The 20196-nt window shown below is 39.2% G+C and overlaps 1 protein-coding gene across 8 annotated transcripts in view; it reads left to right on the plus strand.

Moving 5' to 3' along the window:
- Mast4 (microtubule associated serine/threonine kinase family member 4) overlaps window positions 1-20196 on the plus strand; it is a 541638-nt gene that overhangs the window by 202726 nt on the left and 318716 nt on the right. Inside the window, exon 1 of one of the 8 annotated variants that reach the window (XM_063258280.1) lies at window positions 12359-12474. The exons of 6 other annotated variants lie outside the window; for them this stretch is intronic. In XM_063258280.1, the coding sequence (XP_063114350.1) occupies window positions 12436-12474 (39 nt within the window). In that variant the 5' untranslated portion in view covers window positions 12359-12435. Of the gene's footprint in view, window positions 1-12358; window positions 12475-20196 lie in introns of those variants that run through there. One more of the 8 variants, XM_063258279.1, reaches the window with a different exon arrangement.

Raw genomic sequence — 20196 nt, forward strand, 5'->3', positions numbered from 1 at the left:
CCAAAACCTCAACAACAACAAAACAATTGGAATACATAAAACTAATTTTCTTGTAATAAAACTATTAAAAGAATTTTAAAAAAACCTAATTAGTGATTGGAATTAAAATGCTTTGTAGGTCCTGTAGAGATGTTTTTCTGCAGATCACTGCTACAAGAGAATACTGTTAATCTTGATGGCATTTTGAGTTATAGGGAATAAAATATGTGAAATGTTTTGGTATTTACGTTTATATATTTTGAGTTATGTTCAGAATGATGCACACTTAGGCTGGAGAAATTCCTCCCAGTAATTTAAAAAAATTAATGGAACATTTTGGGTATAACTTCTTTTTGAAGAAATAGGCTTCGTTGTTGCTGGAGTGCATTTTCAATAACTCATTACATGTGCAATTAAACACCACAGCAAAATGAATAACTCTGTGCTAAGAGGATATTAGTTGTAGTTTTTATATAAAGATTGCCAAAGATGCTTCTTTAGAAGCACACACAGGAAGCAGTGTTTTCATTTCTTGAGCAAGGATCTTCTCTGAAAAGTGAGTGGCAAAATTAGCAGCACACTTTTAACCATGCTTTTCAGAAGACAAGGGATCAAAAACTTCCTTTCTAATGAACAGTTAGAATTTTATTTCTCATTACAGACACACAGACATGTTTTTCCTCCAAAGACGTATGTATTTTTCCTGTGTATTGCTTCACAAAGTGGAATCAGATTTAATCTATTAGTTTTGTCTATAGGTAAAATAATCAAGATACATATATTCAGTTGTGTTCAGTTTTCTTTAGAGGACAAAGAATAAAATTAGCAGGCTTCTTGCAGATACCCTTACCTGCTGTCTTGGAGGAGAGCTGTGACAGGTTTTCAAGGTTGTCAGGTGAGGTATGAAATCATCACTGGAGAGCGGGTGGCACTGGAAAAATCCAAAGAAGGAAATGATGAAGAATCCTGTTTGCTTTTAATAATTGAGCCATGTGCTATGTTCAGTAAGGCCAAGACAAGACCAATCCAGTTCATTAAACCCCACTCTTAGCAGACAATTGTGCAAAGAGTGTCTTGTCTTTGTGGGAAAATGCTAGTCTTTGGTAAAAAGAGATTGGAGTCATGTTCTTTTCCTTTCTCCTTCCCTTCACCTCTGTCTTCCTTGCTGAAGGTTTTTTGTTTTGCTTTGCTTTTTTGCACATATTGGAAATATTATATTATAAGCATATTATAAAAATATCATTTCATATGTGTTTTAGATGCTTAAACTAAATATTTGAGTGTAACAGTTAAAGGAAATTGCACTCTGTGATTTGAAAAGTGGCATAATTTGTGAGGTCTGGACTAGTATAGGCATCAGATCCAAGGTGGTATGTGGTGTTTGGTTGGAGAAATGGTATTTTTGGGACCCAGACCAACTGTGCCCTGGCCGCTGTCACACATTAACACTCTCAGTCCATTCTCTGTATTTGCCTTTGTATTGTATGAGTTGCTCACTCTCCCCGAGCTGCTTCCCCACTTCCCTGCCCTTCAATCCACTGAGAATTCCTCCTTCTCCAGACCTTGGCTCCAACTTCTCTGCCTTCTAGAGTCAGAGGTCCCCTGTCCCTGTGTTTTTGGGACTACCCTGGAGATTGCCATGCAGTTGGCCTGGCTGCAGGTTTAGATTTTGGAATTTGTAAAGGGTCCTCCAGTTATTCCAGTGTATAGATGAACGGGAACTGCTGATTTGTTCATCTCCCTTTCCAAATCCTCCTTTACTCTTTGCGCTTCCTGAGTTACACCCTTCCCCTACCTCAGCAGCTCTAGCACCTGGCTTTTACTGTCCTGGGTTGCCACTTCTTTCCTTTATTTATTCATGTGCCTGGGGACTGTGGGACTAAGTCTTTTCCCTCTTCCTATTCTCAGCATCAATCATTGTGTCTGATTCATAGTGGATGTTTAGTGATTGGTTTAAGATTCAAGGGGATAAAAATAAAGTAGTAATATAATGATTTAAACAAATCGATTCATGCACTTCTAACTCAGGACTTTTCATCACCTGGCTAGATATTTCTCCTTTACGTGAAGAGCATAGATCCTCTAACCGCCTGTCTTTTCTTAAAGTAGTGATAAGTATATAAAATTAAAGAGGAATATGTTCTGTTGGGTGGTATTAGCTTTCGTTGCAAAAGCCGGCTTTAGATAAGGAGACCAAGGAGGCACTAAGCTTGAAGTCAATAAAGCTCAAGGAAGTGAGTGGAAAATGTTGTCGATCTTTAACAGAGTAATTCCCCATCGCCTTACTTAGAGAATATTAATTTATCTAATTGGTGATAATCTGGCCAATTTATTGTAGCATTAAAAATGCAAATCAGTCACCGTAGCAAAATATTCACTGGTGTGCTTGAAACTTTTTATATTTTATTTTATTTTATTAGGTGCTAATGGGAGGCATAATTGTTAATGTTTGATTCTGACAAAATACAATTAGTTTCTGTGAAACACATTGTGCATTAATGATATCATTAAGATGAATGAATATAAATGAATGAGCTGGGAATTTCAAACAGAACATAGTGACTTTGTATCAGTGTGAAAAACTTGAAATAGATTTCCTTGATTTTTAGAGATAATATGCTAGAAATCCTACTGAATTCTTATGTACATAAGAGAGAAAATAAATCTAGGAGAATTAATCAGTTACCAGAAGGATCAAAAACATTTTTTTTAGTACTCACTGTCATTTTGGGAGAAGACTTTTGTAAACTGCTTTTGGCTAAAGAAAGACATCCTTGAGTTTTTTAAGAAAAAATTTAAAGACATCCTTTAATAGGACTTTCCAGGGACTCTATGTGTACATTTTGATATGTTTTTTAAAAGATCATAAATCATTGCTTATTAAAATTAGATGTGACTACATGGTGTTCTTGTATTCCAGATGTTCTACAACAGACACATATTACATTAATCATTTTTAAATGTTGTTAAGAAAAGTGTTAAGACAAGTGTTTATTTTTCTTTTGCTAAGGGAGGGAGAAAGGCAAAAAATGGAGAGAGATGCTGTTCATTGAAGTCTCAGGGTGAACTGTACAGAATGACCCCAGAATCATGAGGTATATTTTGATTGTTGATGTATAACTATGTGTTTTGATAATGCAGTGAGAAACTTGGCCACTAACAGTGGTTCAAAAGCCAGCAAAGATGTATTGTGGTCTATCCATTTGTAACTTAAGCGTTGTGTTTTTTTCCTACTCTTGCTTACCTAGTAAGTACCATGTCTTTATGTGGTACTGATATCAATAGGAGAACGAAATTCCCAGCCTTCTAGATGTCCGGTACGAGTTTGTGTTCTCTAAAGTCGAAAAATGAATTTGAGAATCACAGAGGTTAAGAGCAGTATGTATGTATTGATAGAAAGAAAGTTTCTGTCTGAGAGAGAGAGACAGAAGGGGTACAAGTGGGTTGGCAAGGACTCTGTCTTTTCTCAGGAGTTTTATAGAGCAAAACCACAAAGTGAGGCAAGTGGAAGGTGGGAGAAACATGGAAACTCATGAGGTGCGCATAAGGTGGGATGGAACTATGGCCAACCAATAAGATTATAAATTTGATTAAACTGGGGACAAATTGGGAAGCAAGTCAAGTAGCAAGCAGGCATGCTTAAAGAGCAGTGCCTTTTCCTATAAGGGGTTGTGATGGTGACTCCTGGCTTCCTCAGGGGGACAGAGGCCTATTCAGAGTATCAGTTCCTGATGCTTATCCTTAAGAAGTATATAACTGTATTTGATTTATCTTGTGTCTTGAGGTCTTGCCCACAGCAGAGGTGTCTGTCTCCCCCACATAGTTGCAAGGTGTCTCATCTTCTGCACCGGCTCCTTTGAGGGCTCAGCCCGGTCTGACGGCCTATAATATTTCTGTCTAACTCAGCTGCCCGTAATAGTGCTTATTGTTGACTTCTTCCTAGGTACACTGCTCTGGTCCGATCTGTAGGTGCTAGTTTTCCCCTTTGTGTGCATACTTACATGTGGCTATGCAGATGCGTGGTTTTCCTTTTTGCCTGTCTGAAATTTCTGCAGGGCAGCACTTGCCCTTGAGTTGCTGCTGGTGCCCTGGATGGATGAGAACAACGGAAGAGACACCGAGGCTCAGTGGCTGGCTGGCTCCAGGGCCCTGGTGGAGAAACCTGACTTTTCTTGTTAGCTCTGCCTTTTCACTGTTCCATGACCTTGGGCTCTTCTTTTAACCTTATTGTCTCACTTTCCTCATTGGTAAATTGAACCAGTCTCTTCCTTTTCTACTTCACAAGAAACTGATGAGGATTAATGAGGTAAAATCTGGAGCCCATTTTGTGTTCTTGGAAGAGTGCATTTAAGTGATGCTAGAAGACAGAGTTAGTATCAGAAAGCAGTGTGGTGCACACTGCTCGCCATGCTCTTTGAGAGAGTCCCCAGGACTACTTACGTCTCCTTCAGTTGTAACCTGGCTGGCAGGTGGCAGCCCCATTTTCACTCGTGTCTGAAATGGGTGGCATATTAGGGTGGGGTAATAAAGTTAGAGCAAGTAGGGTGGGTCTGATGGGATGACAAACAGGATTTAGGGCTAACTCCTGAACATCTGCAGTTTTGCCTGGGGGAAACCTTGTGATTTTTTTAGAATTATGTGTATTTATATAGAGAGATACATACCTACCTCCTGGATCAATTTGATTACTCAGTATTTATAGAATAGCCACCAAAGTACTTGGCCCTGTGTACATTAATACAAACAATATCAGAATGAGGTTCCTAGTCAGAACTACAGAATTAATTGGATTTCATGTCTCTAAATGGACCTAGCTATCCTGGGTTAAACTTAGGATTTAGAACGCTCAGGTTGCATAAGGCTATTCAAATCTTTGTTGTAGTATATATCAATTATAAAAACACAAGTGTAGAAAAAGAATACATGATTAATTTGTGTGTGGAATCCCATCCTAATTTTATTTAGCCTGTTTATCTTTAGTCAGGTTTTAAAGTTCCAAGGTAACAAGCTTGGTTTTTCTCCTTAAAATATTTTTTCCCATTTTGTGTTTAGTCTTTCAAAAGGTTTAGTTAGATAGCACTACTACATTTAACCATAAACTCAGCATTTTGTTCTCGTAGGATTTAAAAAGTTTAATATGTGTATAACTTGAAAGTGCTTTTATAATTTAATTCAGCTATACTTGAAATATAGGGGATATAGTTCAAAACGGTAAAAAATCATCCCTTAGATCTTATCCGTTATATTTTGCATCTTGTCACTTTGGTAATAATTTTGGGAATTCAGAAGCTCATAAAATAGTTGAGTCCAATAGTATTATTACCAAAATGGGTACATATCAACATACAGATTTCTAAAACTTGTGCAACTGATAGGCATCTTGTAGTAGTAATACACCAATATCACTTCACTCTTTACATATTAATGTGAAATGCAGACTTTTGGTAAACATTAGTTCATGGGCCCAGTGTTAGCTGTGTGTCATTTAGAGATAAAGGAACATAATTGAAAACAACAAATTGGTGCTATTTTCACTTGTCAGATCTTCATAAAATCCTCTCTTATGAAAAAAAATGAAGTTGTATTACTCAGTTTTATTAGAAATGCTATATTTTGTTGAATTCGTGTGTTCACAAAGTACAAAATATTCTCCTGCTGTGATTGATGTTAGGGCATTTATGAGGATAGTCTGCTATATTTCATATGTATATGAGGGTGTCATTGTTAAAATGTTCAAAAGAAAATTATGTATGTGATTTATATTTTATTATTTCCTCCTAGGATGTAATTTTTTCAATACCATGATTCCTGTCATATTGTCAGCAGTGATTTGATGGCTAATATGCCAGAAATAATTAGATTAAAAAAAGGTGATGCGAACGTCAAGACAATAGCTTTCTTGTGAGAAGCCTTAAGCAAAATCATGCATGTTACATAGAGGAAATGGCCAATTGCATACGTCTAAGAAGTCTTCAGCTTGCAGGCGGGATGGGAGTGGAGCTAAATGCAGGAAGTGTGGGTTGTAGCATATTTCCTAGGCATATGCTTGCTTCTGACCCCACCTGTAATTTTTGCGAAATGAGACACATTTTAGAAAATGCTGCTGTCTGGATAAATTCAGACTTTGGTGTGTTGTCAGGGGGAAGATGTTAGGTCTTTTCTTTCCTTTGGAGGGAGAAAGCTTCCATTCCATCCTGGAAGGCAGCCTGCCCTTTCTTTGTTTTACTCTCCTTTCTGACAGGTTTAAAGTCTTTTTCTTTGGGAAGAAAAGAATTATTATTATTATTATTTTTACCTTTGTTAACCTTAGAAGTGAGAATTTCAAAATTTCTACCCACTGTTGTAAAATATAGAAAAAGATAATTCATGGTTTCCTTTTTTATTCCTGAGAATATTCCAGCATTCCTGTGTTTTAGATAGACTGGTCTCCATTTCCAGGTAACTTAACTTTCATGCATTGATGACACTGGTGAATAACAACCAGCTCACTTGTATGTTCCTGTAAGAAGCAGTAAATATTTCTGAATATTTGACAGTAATAACATTAGGTAATAGTATGGTAATATCATGGTATTAATGTTAAGTGCTAATGACAACCATAACCAAGCACTACTTCCCCTGTTCCTGTCTCCAAGTTAACACAAGAGTGTGTTTTAGGTGCACAGGCTTCAGCTCCTCATGGTTTCTCAAGCCATGCTATCCGGCTGAGGAGGGCAGTGCTGGGAAGGAAGGGCTGGCAGGACCCACAGCCTCCTGGTCTGCATGGCCTGTTCCCCAGGACAGAGGATCCTGGAATCCCAGAAGGAGGCTGAGGGTGCAGGAAACACACTCAGGGTCTGGAGGAGGGAGAGTTGGGAGTCATGGCTGTGGGCCAGTGAAGAGTTACTAGGCTTCCACAGCCAGGGCCTTGGGCTGCTCTTGCCTGGAAGGCAGTGGTGCCAAGTCCTCTTTCTCCATGTGTTGCCTACAGCCTCTGCTCTTCCCCCTCTCCCAGTCTCCCAATCCTAAATCCATAATGGTGACTTGATTAACAGGTGAGAAACCACCTTCCTCTGGGAAAAGTAAGGGACTTGCCCCAGTCTCCTGGGCTGCTCACTGGCAAAGCCTGACTGAGCTGGACTGGCTGTGCAGAAGCCTCGGAGGCACAGCTTCCAGAAAATGAAGGGCGAAGTCAAGGCTGGAATTTTCCCCTTTGTTCTTCCCAGCTCTGCTCAGAATAGGGTGAGCAGCCCTGCCCTGAATCATTTCACCTAAATGGAAACAGTGACTTAAGCAGCTGCTCTAGGTGGTAAATTCCAGAAAAGTATTCAGGATAGAAAGTGAAGAGCTGTCCCCAGCCCCCAGGGGCACAGGGATGTGTGTTATGCCTGGCTCTGTGGGATTCAGTTGATTATAAGTAAATACAGGTTGTATTTGGAACTGTGTAATTCAGAAAGAGGTCAGGAGCCTAAAACATGGTTCAAACTCAGGGACAGAGGCCCAGAAACAGTTGAGGAGCAAGCAGAGCCACACTCTCTAGCTTGAAACCCCCTGTCTCCATCCCCTCCTGTCTTGGGGAGCTCTATAGTTCCCCCACCCCCAATGTAGCTGGATCCCTGCTCCTTTCCTTTATTTAGGAGTGCTGGGCCAAGATTTGGGGATTTCAAATGTTTGTTTTTTGGTGTGTTCTGACCACAGACAACTTATGATATAGTGATCCTTCCTTAGTAGCAAAAGAATCAGGTGACTTTTGTGTTTTTGTTTCACTTTGAAGGCATATGTCCTGGCTTCTTTAAACAGGAAGGTGCTAGCTCGTGGTGATGAGGGATGCAAACTCTAGAGCTTGGTGGGCAGGTATCCCAGATCCACCTCTCCTTCCTTCTAGTTACTAAACCTCACTAGGTGTCCATTTCCTCAACTGTAAGTGGGGAAATAATGATACCTAAATTGTAGAGCAGTCATGAGGATTAAATAAGATGACTCAAAATGGTTAGACAGTGGTTGGCACGTAGTGTGTGAATGTGGTTATTGTTACTAATATTTAGAAGTGAGCCATAAGAAAAGTGAAGCACACAAATCAAGAAGGAATTTAAATTTAAACACTGAAACATATGCTGGAACACAGCTCCCAGCTGCATTGGTTATTGCTACCCAAGTTTATCTGTTCACCAATGGAATCGACACAGGAATATGATGGTAATCACAATAATGTATACTTGTGTGCATTCTTAACAATGGTCTGTTTCTCCTCTGTACCTTTTTGCAATCTCACATAAAACTACCCTCCCTCTCTTAAAAAAAAAAAAAAAACACACACACACAACACATTCACTGACCATTGATTGTGTAGTTGATACAGGGAAATGAAAATCCCAAGCTACTATATGTCTGGTATGAGTTCTTGTTCTCTAAAATTGAATAATGAATTTTAGAAACAATGGAAGTCAGGAGTAGAATATATTGATTGAGAGAAAGAAGGCTTCCATCTGAGAGAGGGAGAGAGACAGAAGAGGTCTTGGGTGGGTTGTCAAAGTCCCTGTCTTTTCTAGGGACTTTATAGAGCAAAACCATGAGGTGAGGTGGCTCCAAAATGGGAACTCTCAAGGTGGACATAAGGTGGGCCAGAACTATGGTCAATCAATAAGATTAATTGCTCAGCCCCTCTATCACTCTTGTCCCAGGCTCAAGAAGGACAGTGGAGGAAGAAACTGCCCTGTCTACCAGAAAAGAATCCTCTCCACTCCACTAGAGTTTCAGCCTTGGCTTCTGGATTCAGAGGCAAGGGCTGAGGAGTACTGAAAAGGTGGCCTGTCTGGTGGAGTGGGGGTGCAAAAGTTGTGTCTAGAAATCTCATGAATCTTCCTGCTGTAACAACATGCCTGATCATGCTCCTCACAATGGCTGCCTGGCATTCAGTTCCTGAAGAGTGGGTAAAATTGCAAGGTATCATGACTTAGGGCAACTAACACAGAACTAGGGAAGAGAGGCAACTTGTTTCTATGTGTGTAAAAGAAATCAGAGCATGTAAATAGACAGTCATGTGCTAATACCAGACATTACCACTGTGTCTACTAATCTCCAAAGCCCCAGACATCCCTTTGTAAAAATACATGCAAACAAATGCTGGTTTTCTCCTTGGTTGTTATGTTGGGATTTAGGATTTCTTTTGTTCCTGAGTCATTTAATTAAATAATTATTAAAATCAAAATTTATAATAGGGACCGTGGGTCTTGATTATTCCATTAAGTGAGTTATGCTTATAAGCTGGGCATGGTGGTGCATGCATATAATCACAGTCTAGAGAGGCTGAGGCAGAAGGATTGCCATGAGTTTAAAGCCACCCTAGACTACATAGTGAATTCAAGGCCAGCCTGAACTACACAGTGAAGGCCTGTTTCAAAAAATAAAATTATGCTTGTAATAGATGTGCAAGTGATATAGCCATCCAAATAGTTTTTAAAAGTCAAATATTACAAAGTCCCTGGCTTTAGATTACAATTAATGACAAAGCCCATCCGATTTTATTGTTTGAACATATGTGTAAGCACAATACACACTGAGCTTGGTACTTTGTGAAGTGACTCACAATTTTGTGAATTTATTCTATGCAAGTATGAAATCTAAAGGAAAAATGAGTTTATTAATGGCAATTAGTCTAGATCCCAATTATTACCTGTGAATAGTGTCATCATTTAAAGTTTTTATTGCATTTTAACACATGGCTTATCTTGATGAGAAAATACATAGCTAAGGGTAAATGTAGCAATTTTCCTTTTACTATTCCCTCTGCTAAGCCATTATTGCTTGATGTTATTTTTCAGCAGCCTTTCATTTTTGTCCCAAATGTTTTTGCCTCTGGCTGGTTTTATTTCTTTAAAATGTTTGTGTATCACTTCTCAAAGTGATACATTTTGACAGATAATCGATATTTTTTCATACTACATTTGATGGTGCCATGGTCATAATCCTCATCTTAGACTTAGTTAATGGTAGAATACTAACCCAGATTTTATCTCTGTCTGTTCCTTTGTGAAGAGATATACTTTTCATCCTCGGCCAAATTTGTTTTTTGTCTCTCTTGTGCACCAGGCAGTTCCACATGTGTATGGAGCCTACCCACCTGGGTGCACATCTGCTGACTTTCTGACAGTTTGTCCTTGAAACGTCTTCTGAGAGTACTTCCAACTGGTTTACCCAATTGGTCACAGAAAAGACACTTCTGGGTTCTGTTTTACTTCTTCTTTTTTTCCTCCAGCAACCTGTGATCTTTACTATTTCAAGGGGGGAAAGTGTTTGCTCTTCTCCGTCCAGTGAGGACATGGTGCCCTCTACCAGACATCTTCTGCTTTTTCTAGAATGGGCAGCACAATGAAGATCAGAGCAGAGCTGTATGTAAGAGTTCTTTTAAGGGTTGAGCTTTTGGGGTCAAGATTGTTTTTCAAAAGAGAGGCTTTCCGTCCACCTCTGTGGACAGTGGCCTGCTGCCGTGGCTTTCTTTAAAAAGACTTTGCATTTAGAGAACTTTTATGTGTTTCTCTCTGAGATGGCAATGTGAAGGAGAAGGGGCAACACTTGCCATTTCCTGTTTCATTGTAGAGAAAGGTCTTTCCTTTGCAGAAAAGGATTAAAGTGCAGGGGGTCTAGGGAACGATGGGGATCTATTTGGTTTGCAGATTGCCGAAAGATAGTGAGCTTCTTTGTTCTCTCTCTTAAGCTTTTTATTTCTTTATCTTTTATCTTTCTATGTAAGCAAAATTTATAGTTTAAAAATTGTCTCTTAAAAAGGTTTATGCTAGAATTTATTGGTATGTTTGATTTGGGTGAGAACTTACTTTGTGCTTTTTTTTCTATCATTCTTTTAGATATAGTATTCCTCTTCTACATAGAAATGGGAGCTAAAAACTCTCCAGGCTTTGTGCCTTAAGTGGTATCAAATCAACACACCTAAGTGGAATAGCGCTGTGACGTGCTTCTCTGCTCAAGATGTCATTTCCTGACAAGGTTGCTCTCTGTGTAGCTGGAGATGTATGCAAAGACTGTTGGAAACAAAAGATACAATCAATTTTCCTCAGTGGTTAGATTCATAAATCTCCAAGCTGTTTTTAATGACATAATCTGACCAATTGATAGGAAACCTAATCATGTGTTAACAGTCAAGGGGACAGAAAGCTCCTGGAATAGCAGGTGAATGGATAAGGACCCACTACACATCTCCTGCCTCTTCTTCACAGTTAGAAATCTCTAGATCTCTGGATTAGGTAAAGATTCAGGAACTACTGATTAAAAAACAACGACAAAAGACACTTTATGTCTGCCTTTCTATCTTTCAGGAAAACAGATTTATCTAAGAGACAGAGCAAAGGAAGAAGTTATTCTCAGACACACAGCAGATAGTCTTTGTATATCAATCTCTCATGACCAGATAGTTCTCTCAATTTAAATATCTTTAGAATAGACACCAGGGGAAATAATCTATTATATATTGGTAATATTGCATATTGTTATTTCTGTGCCATGCCAGTAATGAAAACTTAATATTTATCTCTTGTTTGCTTTGAACTGAAATAAAATGAGGATGAGTGGAATAAACAAGATGAAACAGATTGTGAAATTGCACATGATGGGATTTTTTTTCTGCTTATAGATTATCAGTAGGTTAATATGCTAACTAATAAGGGCTCTTAGAATTTCTTTCCCTTCTTACATTTTAGTTAGGTATCAATAGAACCCAGTTATCGTCATGAGGGAAATTAAAATCTAAACCAGTTCTGTTTGGGGGCTAGGGATGGCCAGGCACGGTTTTTATGTAAATGATCGGGCTTCACACAGAGAGGTGTGAGCAGCGTTCCTGGGAGGCAGAGGCGGGCTGGGCAGCAGCAGCCTTGAGCCCTGGGCTTTCAGGGTTTCCGGCAGCCTGTGAGGTCTGCTACGTTTTGTTTTCTTTGATGCCTTCGGAGCAGATGAGCAGGAGGCACAGTGGTGCTGCTTGGCTGGCCAGCTGTGCCCTAGTTTTTCACCATCCCAGTCAGCAGCTGCCTTTTACAGAGGTGTCTGTCACAGCTGATTTACTTAGCCACTTTGACCTGATAGTTGCTTCAGAAGGTGCTTGACCCGAAGCCACTGCCACGAGCCATTTACTGGCTGCCTGGAATGCCACAGCAGATAGCATTTCCAAGAAGAACAAAACGCGGATCTTACAATTTCCCATCTAATAGCAAGAGCCACCTCCGCCTGCCTGGTTAAATGCATTAGGTATCGGAGCCCACTTGCTGCTCTCTCCTTCCCAACTGCAAGCATCCGTGATCTCTGAAGTTGCTGGAGTGAATAACTAAGTGGACCAGCTGACTCCGGGCTCCAATCAGCTAGAGCGTGATGTAAGTGTTTAGCAGCTGCGGGGCTCTGAATTAGCGTGCCCAAGTGGAGATAGTACAGCATGGCTAGACTGTGGTGAGAGGCTCAGAGAAAGCAGAGGGGGAGATGGATGAGTCCAGCATTCTAAGACGGAGAGGGCTGCAGGTAGGAGATCATTCCCTTCTTGACATGTAGCGTTGTCAGTGGCCAGCCATTGAAGATTTCAAAGTTCCCTTGTCATTCCTTTACTGGGCATGCATATGCACTCAGTTATTAGCTTTTACTTAGCAACAAGAGCCACTGGGTCTCTGGGTACAGATAGGACACATCTCAGGGTTCACTGTGGGAGACTCCTTTGTCAGTGACAATAGATAAGAGTTAGTTGGACACTTTGGTGGTGGTTTGTTTTTCTGCTGGTTGTTCAAGAATAGTGAGATTGTGGCTGGCAGTGACAGCTGGTGCACCAATTTGGCATTCTGTCAAGGGAGTCAGGGAAGTCTGTTGAGGGTAACAACTCCGTCCAGTCCTGGGACCACAGGACTCAGTTTTACGTGGGGGTCAGCCTCCACCCTTGGCATTTGTGTGATCTCCTGGCAGTTGTGTGCAACTGCTGGGAGTCCCCCATCAGTAAAATGAAAGTTTCTGCCTGTAGCAGAAATCAAAGTTCACTAAAATTTATTTATGTTGAAATGAGGAAAGAAGTATATCTCACTGCCTGGCTTTTTTTGTGCCCAAGTTTTTCTACTTTAATTATTCTGACTTTAGTGTACAAATGTATTCCAAGCTAAAACTTGGCAAATGAGAAAACTTGAAAAACACATCTGCTTGGCAGTTGGTGAGTTGAAGGAAGCCAAAACATAAGGATGTTCAAAATTAGTATTTTGAAACTCTTGATAACTCTTTTTTCCTATGCACAAGGAATTTTTTTTTCTTTAGGAAAAAAATCCAATCCTTAGTCACTGTTAACTCATTTTTGAAATTAAGAATATATGCATGCCTGAGAATGTGAAATATATGGCATATTTGCAAATGCATCCTTAGTGATTTTTTTCTTAGTGATCTTTTGAATCATGGTTGGTCTAGCTGTCTGCTTTTTGTGCTATCAGTTACTAATACTAATACTAATATTATTTATATCACTGTAATATTACATATTGTAGGCAAATTGCAAAATTCATTGTAGCTTAACAAATGAAGGATTAAAGAAGTTGGGGTTAAATGTCATCTATTGTTCCAAGCCTAAGTAAACAGACTACCTCTTTAATGAATGGTAGGGTGGTCATTGTTTTGAATGTACAGTGTAGTTAGTCAGTGCTGTGGATTTCCTTTTCTTTGTTTTCATCACCTCTGTAAAGTTGTGGTAATGCACAGCTGTTTGTGTGTGTTCCTGTCTTCTCTGGAGTCACTGGTTAAATATGGAAAGGCTCTTTGTTTAAAGGATGTTAAAGTCTATTAAACTCACAATAGTTTATATTGTTCATTAATTGATAACAATTCTGCTGAGTTAACTCTTTCTTTTAATCCATGTTAGATGATTTTAAATGTATTTTTGAAAATCAATTCTTTGTGTAATTTTTCATTTCTGTAATTTATATATTAATAAAACTTTGTAGAAGATGATTGAAAGCTATGGTGCTTTGGAAGGTTATAGATTTCATGGACTTTTCATTGTAGAAATAAATGAATCATTATTTTGGTTACTTAAAATAATGAAGCTATTAGCTATCTAAAAGATTTACAGCAAAGCAAATACTATTTGTTAATATAATATCAGAGTGCTAGATGTTTACTGTTCTTGACATAGTTTTCCCATATCTGCCATCGTCTACTGTATAATGGCTGAAGAGTTTCTGTTTTCTATTATGAATGAGGAATAAGTCTCACTGTGAGAAATAACAACATAAAAGTGCTTAAAAGTTCTGCCACTTCATAGTTCCCACTGTAGTCTGGTTTAAATGAAGTCTGTTTTGCTCTTATTCCCGTGATATCTAACATTTTGTAAGAGACATCACATGTACAAAGCAGCTATTTTAAGAAACTCCAATATAAGAGAACTACAAAGTAAAAAACTTAAATATATGTATTACAACAGATGTCACTGTAGAGCTTTTAAGAGTAACGCCACCTAGTGAATTAAAGAATTCAGCTAATTTACAGCTACGGCTCTGTGGAGCTTTGCAACATGCCAGTGAGGTCTGCTAATAGAGGTAAAGCTGGGCAGAGGACATGGGGGTGTTTCTGGCTCTGACCCTCGTTGCTAGGTAATCTGGGACAAGCCACATCCCCAGCAGGCTCTGTTTAGTCTGTGAAATGCACAGTCTAACATATGACTTTTGAGTTTATTAAATAAAGACATAGGTATAATTGAGTTTTTAAAGTAAGGCCATGTAATAAACACATTAGTTTGTAGTAGGTTCTCAGTAAATATTATATTAAGAAGCAAGGAATGATTTCTATTCTTTATAGCATTCTATATATCATTGCAGATGAAATAAAATTGTATTTTTATTCTATTTATTATCTGGGTATGTCTTTATGCTAGAACAATTATAAGTCATGCTAGTAAACATCTTACAGGGATCATTATGACAGGTGAGTATGTAGGATTTTATATAATAATAGGAATCAAAGTATATGCACTGAATAGATGCATTCTATGTAGAACTAACCAGCTCTTTAAATAACTTAAAGCATAGTGTCAGAAATCTGAAAGACATGGTATTCTGATGCTCTAAAATCTCATTTTATAATAATGCAATATCTGCTTAGTGTATCCTGTAGTGTATATTTAGAGCCTATTTTTAAAATCTCAGTACCCCTACCTCTTCAAAACAGACATCCCGGTGGTATCTTTAAAATTTGCACTTTGAAAAATTGTTTTAGTCAGAACATATAATTTCTCAGTGGGTGACTTACTCACCGAATGGCAGCACAACTAAGTTATTCACCTGATGCAGCTGCACATTTCTGTCCTTCCTGAGAACTATGCTAATGTCTCCAGTCCTAGTGATAACACTTCAGTTACTGCCTTTGCAACCAGAGGCAGAGGAAGAGGCCCCAGTTAGAATCCAGGAAACTTCTCAAATTGCATATCCGAACACTGGAAAATCTGATGGATGGATGGGCTTGGGTAGACTTTGGACTTGGGGCAATTTGACTTTCAAGACAGGTCTAATTCATCAAAGGGTAACTGGCTGCTTTTGGACCAGATATTTCTTATTCATGGATCATACTTTTAAATGTCAGAGAAATTAATTGTTGTGGTGATTTCCATTATGATTCCCTTTCATTTGTTTGTATGAATGTGTCCTTATCCCTAATGTGGTAGATTCGAAGCAGGAGAACAATGAACAACAGGCATCACCATGGCAGGCAGAAGTCCCTAGAAAAGAGAGGAATGCCCCAGAGACACCTCCTTGGATTCCTTATCTTTTCATGCTGGGCTCCCTCCAGATCATCTTCTCCTGATGACTTTCCTCCCCCCAGTAAATATTGCCATTTCAGTCCACTTCCAGATTGTCACATACACCTACAGTGGGGAATTTTTTCCCTGTAAATTTATTTGATAGTGCAATTAAACAGCAACAACAAAATAGCTAAATGCTTATAATTTAATGTTTCTTTAGATTTTGTTTCTCTTTCCTCTATACAGGACTTCACATTCCCATTTAAAGTTTATTTAAAACAATAAGAAACAGTGAGATAGATGTTTGGCATGTGGGAAGAGAATGAAGGGCCTGAATAGGGAGGGGGCGAAGGGGAGTGAGATTTAAAAAGGGCATTATGATGTGTTGTGTACATGTAGCAAGTCCCTACGAGGAGTGTGAGCATTACGTACTGCAAACATGCTTGAAAATAAGCAGATAGGAAAAGAAATCCCAAAAATGGAATGAGGATAAAGGGAGAAGAAAAGAATTGATAAATGCGGTATACCAATTCCTCATGATAAATGTAAGCATTATATACTATAAATATGTATTAATAAAATAAACTAAAAGCAACAAAAACCAGCCAACATTCTTACCCAGGCTCAGCCTCAAATGTTCCACTGGCCTCTGTCTAGACTTCCAGTGTGGAAAGCAAAGATACAGGTGGATCTTTCATGTTCTGCCTGGGTATCAAACTACCCTATTTTATGTTTGAATGGGCACCACCAAATTCGAAACATCTTGATGTCTCCTCTGTGTCACCTTTGATGTAATTATGGGTGGGTTTACAGTTTACCTAAAATTCCATAGCAGGGTTACTATGTGGGAGTAGTGTTCCATTCCTACTAATGTGAAGGCTGAATGGTTGGAGGGAGAAGGCTAGCTGGAGGATTTAATGGACATATTTATGATAATATTAATTCCTTTGGGGGATAAGGTATGTTTGTTCTTCAGTAGCTCCAGAAGAACAGAAGATTCTGTGAGACAGAAGGAATCAAGATATTAGGTGAACTTTTGGTAGATGCAGCAACCTACTTTGTTAGACAAATAGGAGGTATATCTGAGTGGTATTTCTTATCCACTAGAGGAGTGCAGTTTCTAGGTTGGAGGCAGATGTCATCCTGTAGTTTAGCTTTTTGATCTGTGGGGGATGAGGATGGTATGCCCTCAAATATACATTCTGAAAAATTTCATTTCGTTTTCTAAGAATTATTTATCTTAATGGTGTAAAAGAAATAACTTGAGTTCCAACTCCTCTTTTGCCCCTATCTCCTACATAGTGTCTAGGAATCCAGAATACTGACAACTTTGGATTGTGAAACAGTGAAGTGATGGCCCTCCATCCATTCTGACTCCCACGCTTCATTTGTCTGTCTCTTACCCCTGTCACTGAGCATGATCAGCTCTACCTTAAGCATACATCTAGAGTCTAGACTTGCCTGCCCGCTTTCATGCCTGGGACACAGAGCTAATTGGTGTCCTCTGAGCCCAGGTCACTCTCCTCCAATCCATCTGCTTCTCATCTCAACTCCCATTACTGTCCCTGGCTTTAAAATCCCTGTCAGATTTTCCATCATCTACCCCAGGACAGAGTAAAAACTTTGCACACTGCGCCTTCTCATTTACCCATAGTCTACCTTTCTCATCTTTAATATTCTGCCTCGCACACCCCTGTTCTATCTTCCTCTCCCAGTACACCTTGGGACCTCCAAACTTCATATATCCTCTTTTCCTGTAACTACCTTTCTTTATCTCACCTGAAGTTTTTCCTGCTTGTTAGGGAACAAAGTAAACTCTAAATTTTCCATGCATTTTACCCTAAATATTGCATCCCATTCTGAAATTTATAATAATCCATTGTTTGTTTTACGCAAACCTAACCTTACAGCATGATGGATTTTAAAATTACTATTTTATTATTAGTATGAAATTGTTTAGAATTATTTCATTTTTAGTGTTCTAACCTGAAGCTATAAACTCATTGAAGCGTAGTGGTGTTAGAGTCAGATATGTGTTGAATGACATTGAATAGCTCTGGCATATTTTAACCACTCTGAATCTCCATGTCTGTGCATATAAAATGGAGATAACAAATGAAGTATTTAAAGACTGAAAGAGTCTGGAAATCGTTTAGCGCAGTGTGGGCCATGTAGTACTTACTCATTTAATTTTAGTTCCTTCCCTCTGTTGCCATGAAGTGCCAAACAGAGTAATTATAAGTAATTAATTAAATACTGTGTGGGTTTCAGAGGGGGTCGAGGCAATAAAAAAAATGGCATCACTAATTAGATGATTTGAGTACTGTTGCATAAAGGGATAGTTTAAAAGATGTAGGCAGGTGCCAGGAAAGTGTAGGGGTTGGTGCAGTGGCAGAGACTAAAGATCACAAGGGGGCATTAGCATCTCTGTGTGTGAAACCAGTGGGGCTGAGGAGACAGAAGTAAGCAGAACCCAAACATAGAGCAGCCCTTAGACAGCAGCAGCCACCTTAGGGACAGGGACATAGTCAGCCACGGGCTTGTCAGGGATATGTGGGGTATTTACTTCCACTTGTCATTCAGTACTCTTGCAGTCCACCCTTGAAAAAGCCGAGGCAAGGGGTCCTGTGGACTGGGTGGGAGGGGGCAGCAGAGGGTGGAGGTCAGGCTGGGTGGGGAAGCAGAGTGCAGCCAGCATGGTGTATATCAGCACAGGTAGAACTGCCTGGGGCTCTTATTTTGTAAGCCTAAGTCCAAGTTCAGGTTTCATAGTGCGCCTCACTGGGACTTAAATTGTGTTCAAGCTTGTGAACAGATTCAGAGCTGCTTTTTGTGCTCTGTTGTGTCTCCAGTCAGGCCCTTAGTCTTCCTGGATTAGTCGCTTCCTTTCCATATCAGTGCCTGAAGCACCTGGCTTTCCTTGAGTCAGGGCAGGACACCTGGGCTGTGGTCCCGCCGGCAATGTCTTGGGTCGCTCTGCTGTGCAGATGCCAGGCAGCTTGGTGGGAAGTGATGTGTGAGAGGAGTAGTCCAAGAGACCTCTTACCATTCATCCCCCAAATTCCCTGAGGTCTGTACTACAGCAGGTTCACGCACCAGCAGGTGACACACCTACACAGTCCATCTCCACTCCCCTAGAAACCTCTTTGCAGAATTACAACTTCATGTTACGTCCTTGGCTTTTATTGAGAGTCCATAAAAGAAACGACTGAGAAAACATCTTTGTACTCTTTGTAAAACTCCTCCTGAAGCCCCATCCATTATGCTGCGCATGCTCTCTTATATTAGACCTACACAATAGATTAGCTTTAAGTTTAGCGGTATAAAGCTTCTCCCGCTTTAGAGGAGTGAGTTTTTGTCTTGCAGTGCAGTGATAAAAATGTGAGTTCACTGTGTCTTTTTACCTGTGCCTTGGCTGTTAAGGGCTAAGTTTCATACTCAGTAGCAACAGCTTTCTGGGTAAAATTAGGCACCACTTCATTGTTTAGCTCTTGTTCCTTCTTTTAAGAGCTGACTGGTTTTATTTATAATACCTTTTTAAAATCTTCAATTGCCCCCCAAAAAGCTTTGAAGTAGGTGATATATAAAAATTTAGATAAAATTGCATTTAAAACAAATTACTGAAAAGATGACAAAAGACAAAAGATCAACAGATCAGCTAGTCAGTAAACTAGATAAACAAGAAAAATTGAGAATTATGTGAAAGATCAATATGCATGTAGTGATCAATCATTTTATTGTTGGCACCAGGGTCTAATTAAATTAAACAGGGTGTTTCAATTTACTAAAAATTTTTATTTCAAGGAAGTTGTGAAAACACAGCCTTTTAGAAGTATCTTAGAAATGACACATTTTTCTTTGAAGCAACCAAGTGCATAGAGATTAACAGATGACTTAGGAGGCACCTATGCTAAAGGATAACATTTGCATTTGACAGATATTTAATGATATGAGAGAAAGCTGACAAAAATAATGTCAAGTGAAAAGAAAAAGCACAGGTAACTAACCATATATATATGGTTAAATATATGTAACATATATATATGTATATATATGTTTAAATGTATAACATGCATATGTACTTGTGCAAGGCAGAGGTGTGTGTGCGCATGTGTGCCTGTGTGGGCATGTGTAGGCGTGTGTGTGTGTGTGTGCGTGTGTGTGAGTATGCATGCCAATGTGTGTACTCCAGCCTAGTGGGATGAAGGAATGAGCCCACCTGGACTTTGGAGTGTTCAAGACCATCTGTATCACTTATTAGCTGTGTGCTGTTGGCTGCACTGTTTAATTCCTCAACGCTATAGCACTGGCATTTACAGAATTGCTGAGGCTGAATTAAAATGAGGTACAAAAAGTCTTTAAAAACCCCATTCTTGCTAACATTTATTGAGAATCTATTTTCTTTCATCATTGTCATTTAAAATAGTAGTAAAATACTCTAAAATGTTAACTTAACTGTATTTTTGTGGGCTCATAAATTT

The sequence above is a fragment of the Cavia porcellus genome, unplaced genomic scaffold (genome assembly GCF_034190915.1).
Source record: "Cavia porcellus strain 051 isolate PalLab524CR breed Dunkin Hartley unplaced genomic scaffold, mCavPor4.1 scaffold_11, whole genome shotgun sequence".
In the NCBI taxonomy this organism is placed as follows: Eukaryota; Metazoa; Chordata; class Mammalia; order Rodentia; family Caviidae; genus Cavia; species Cavia porcellus.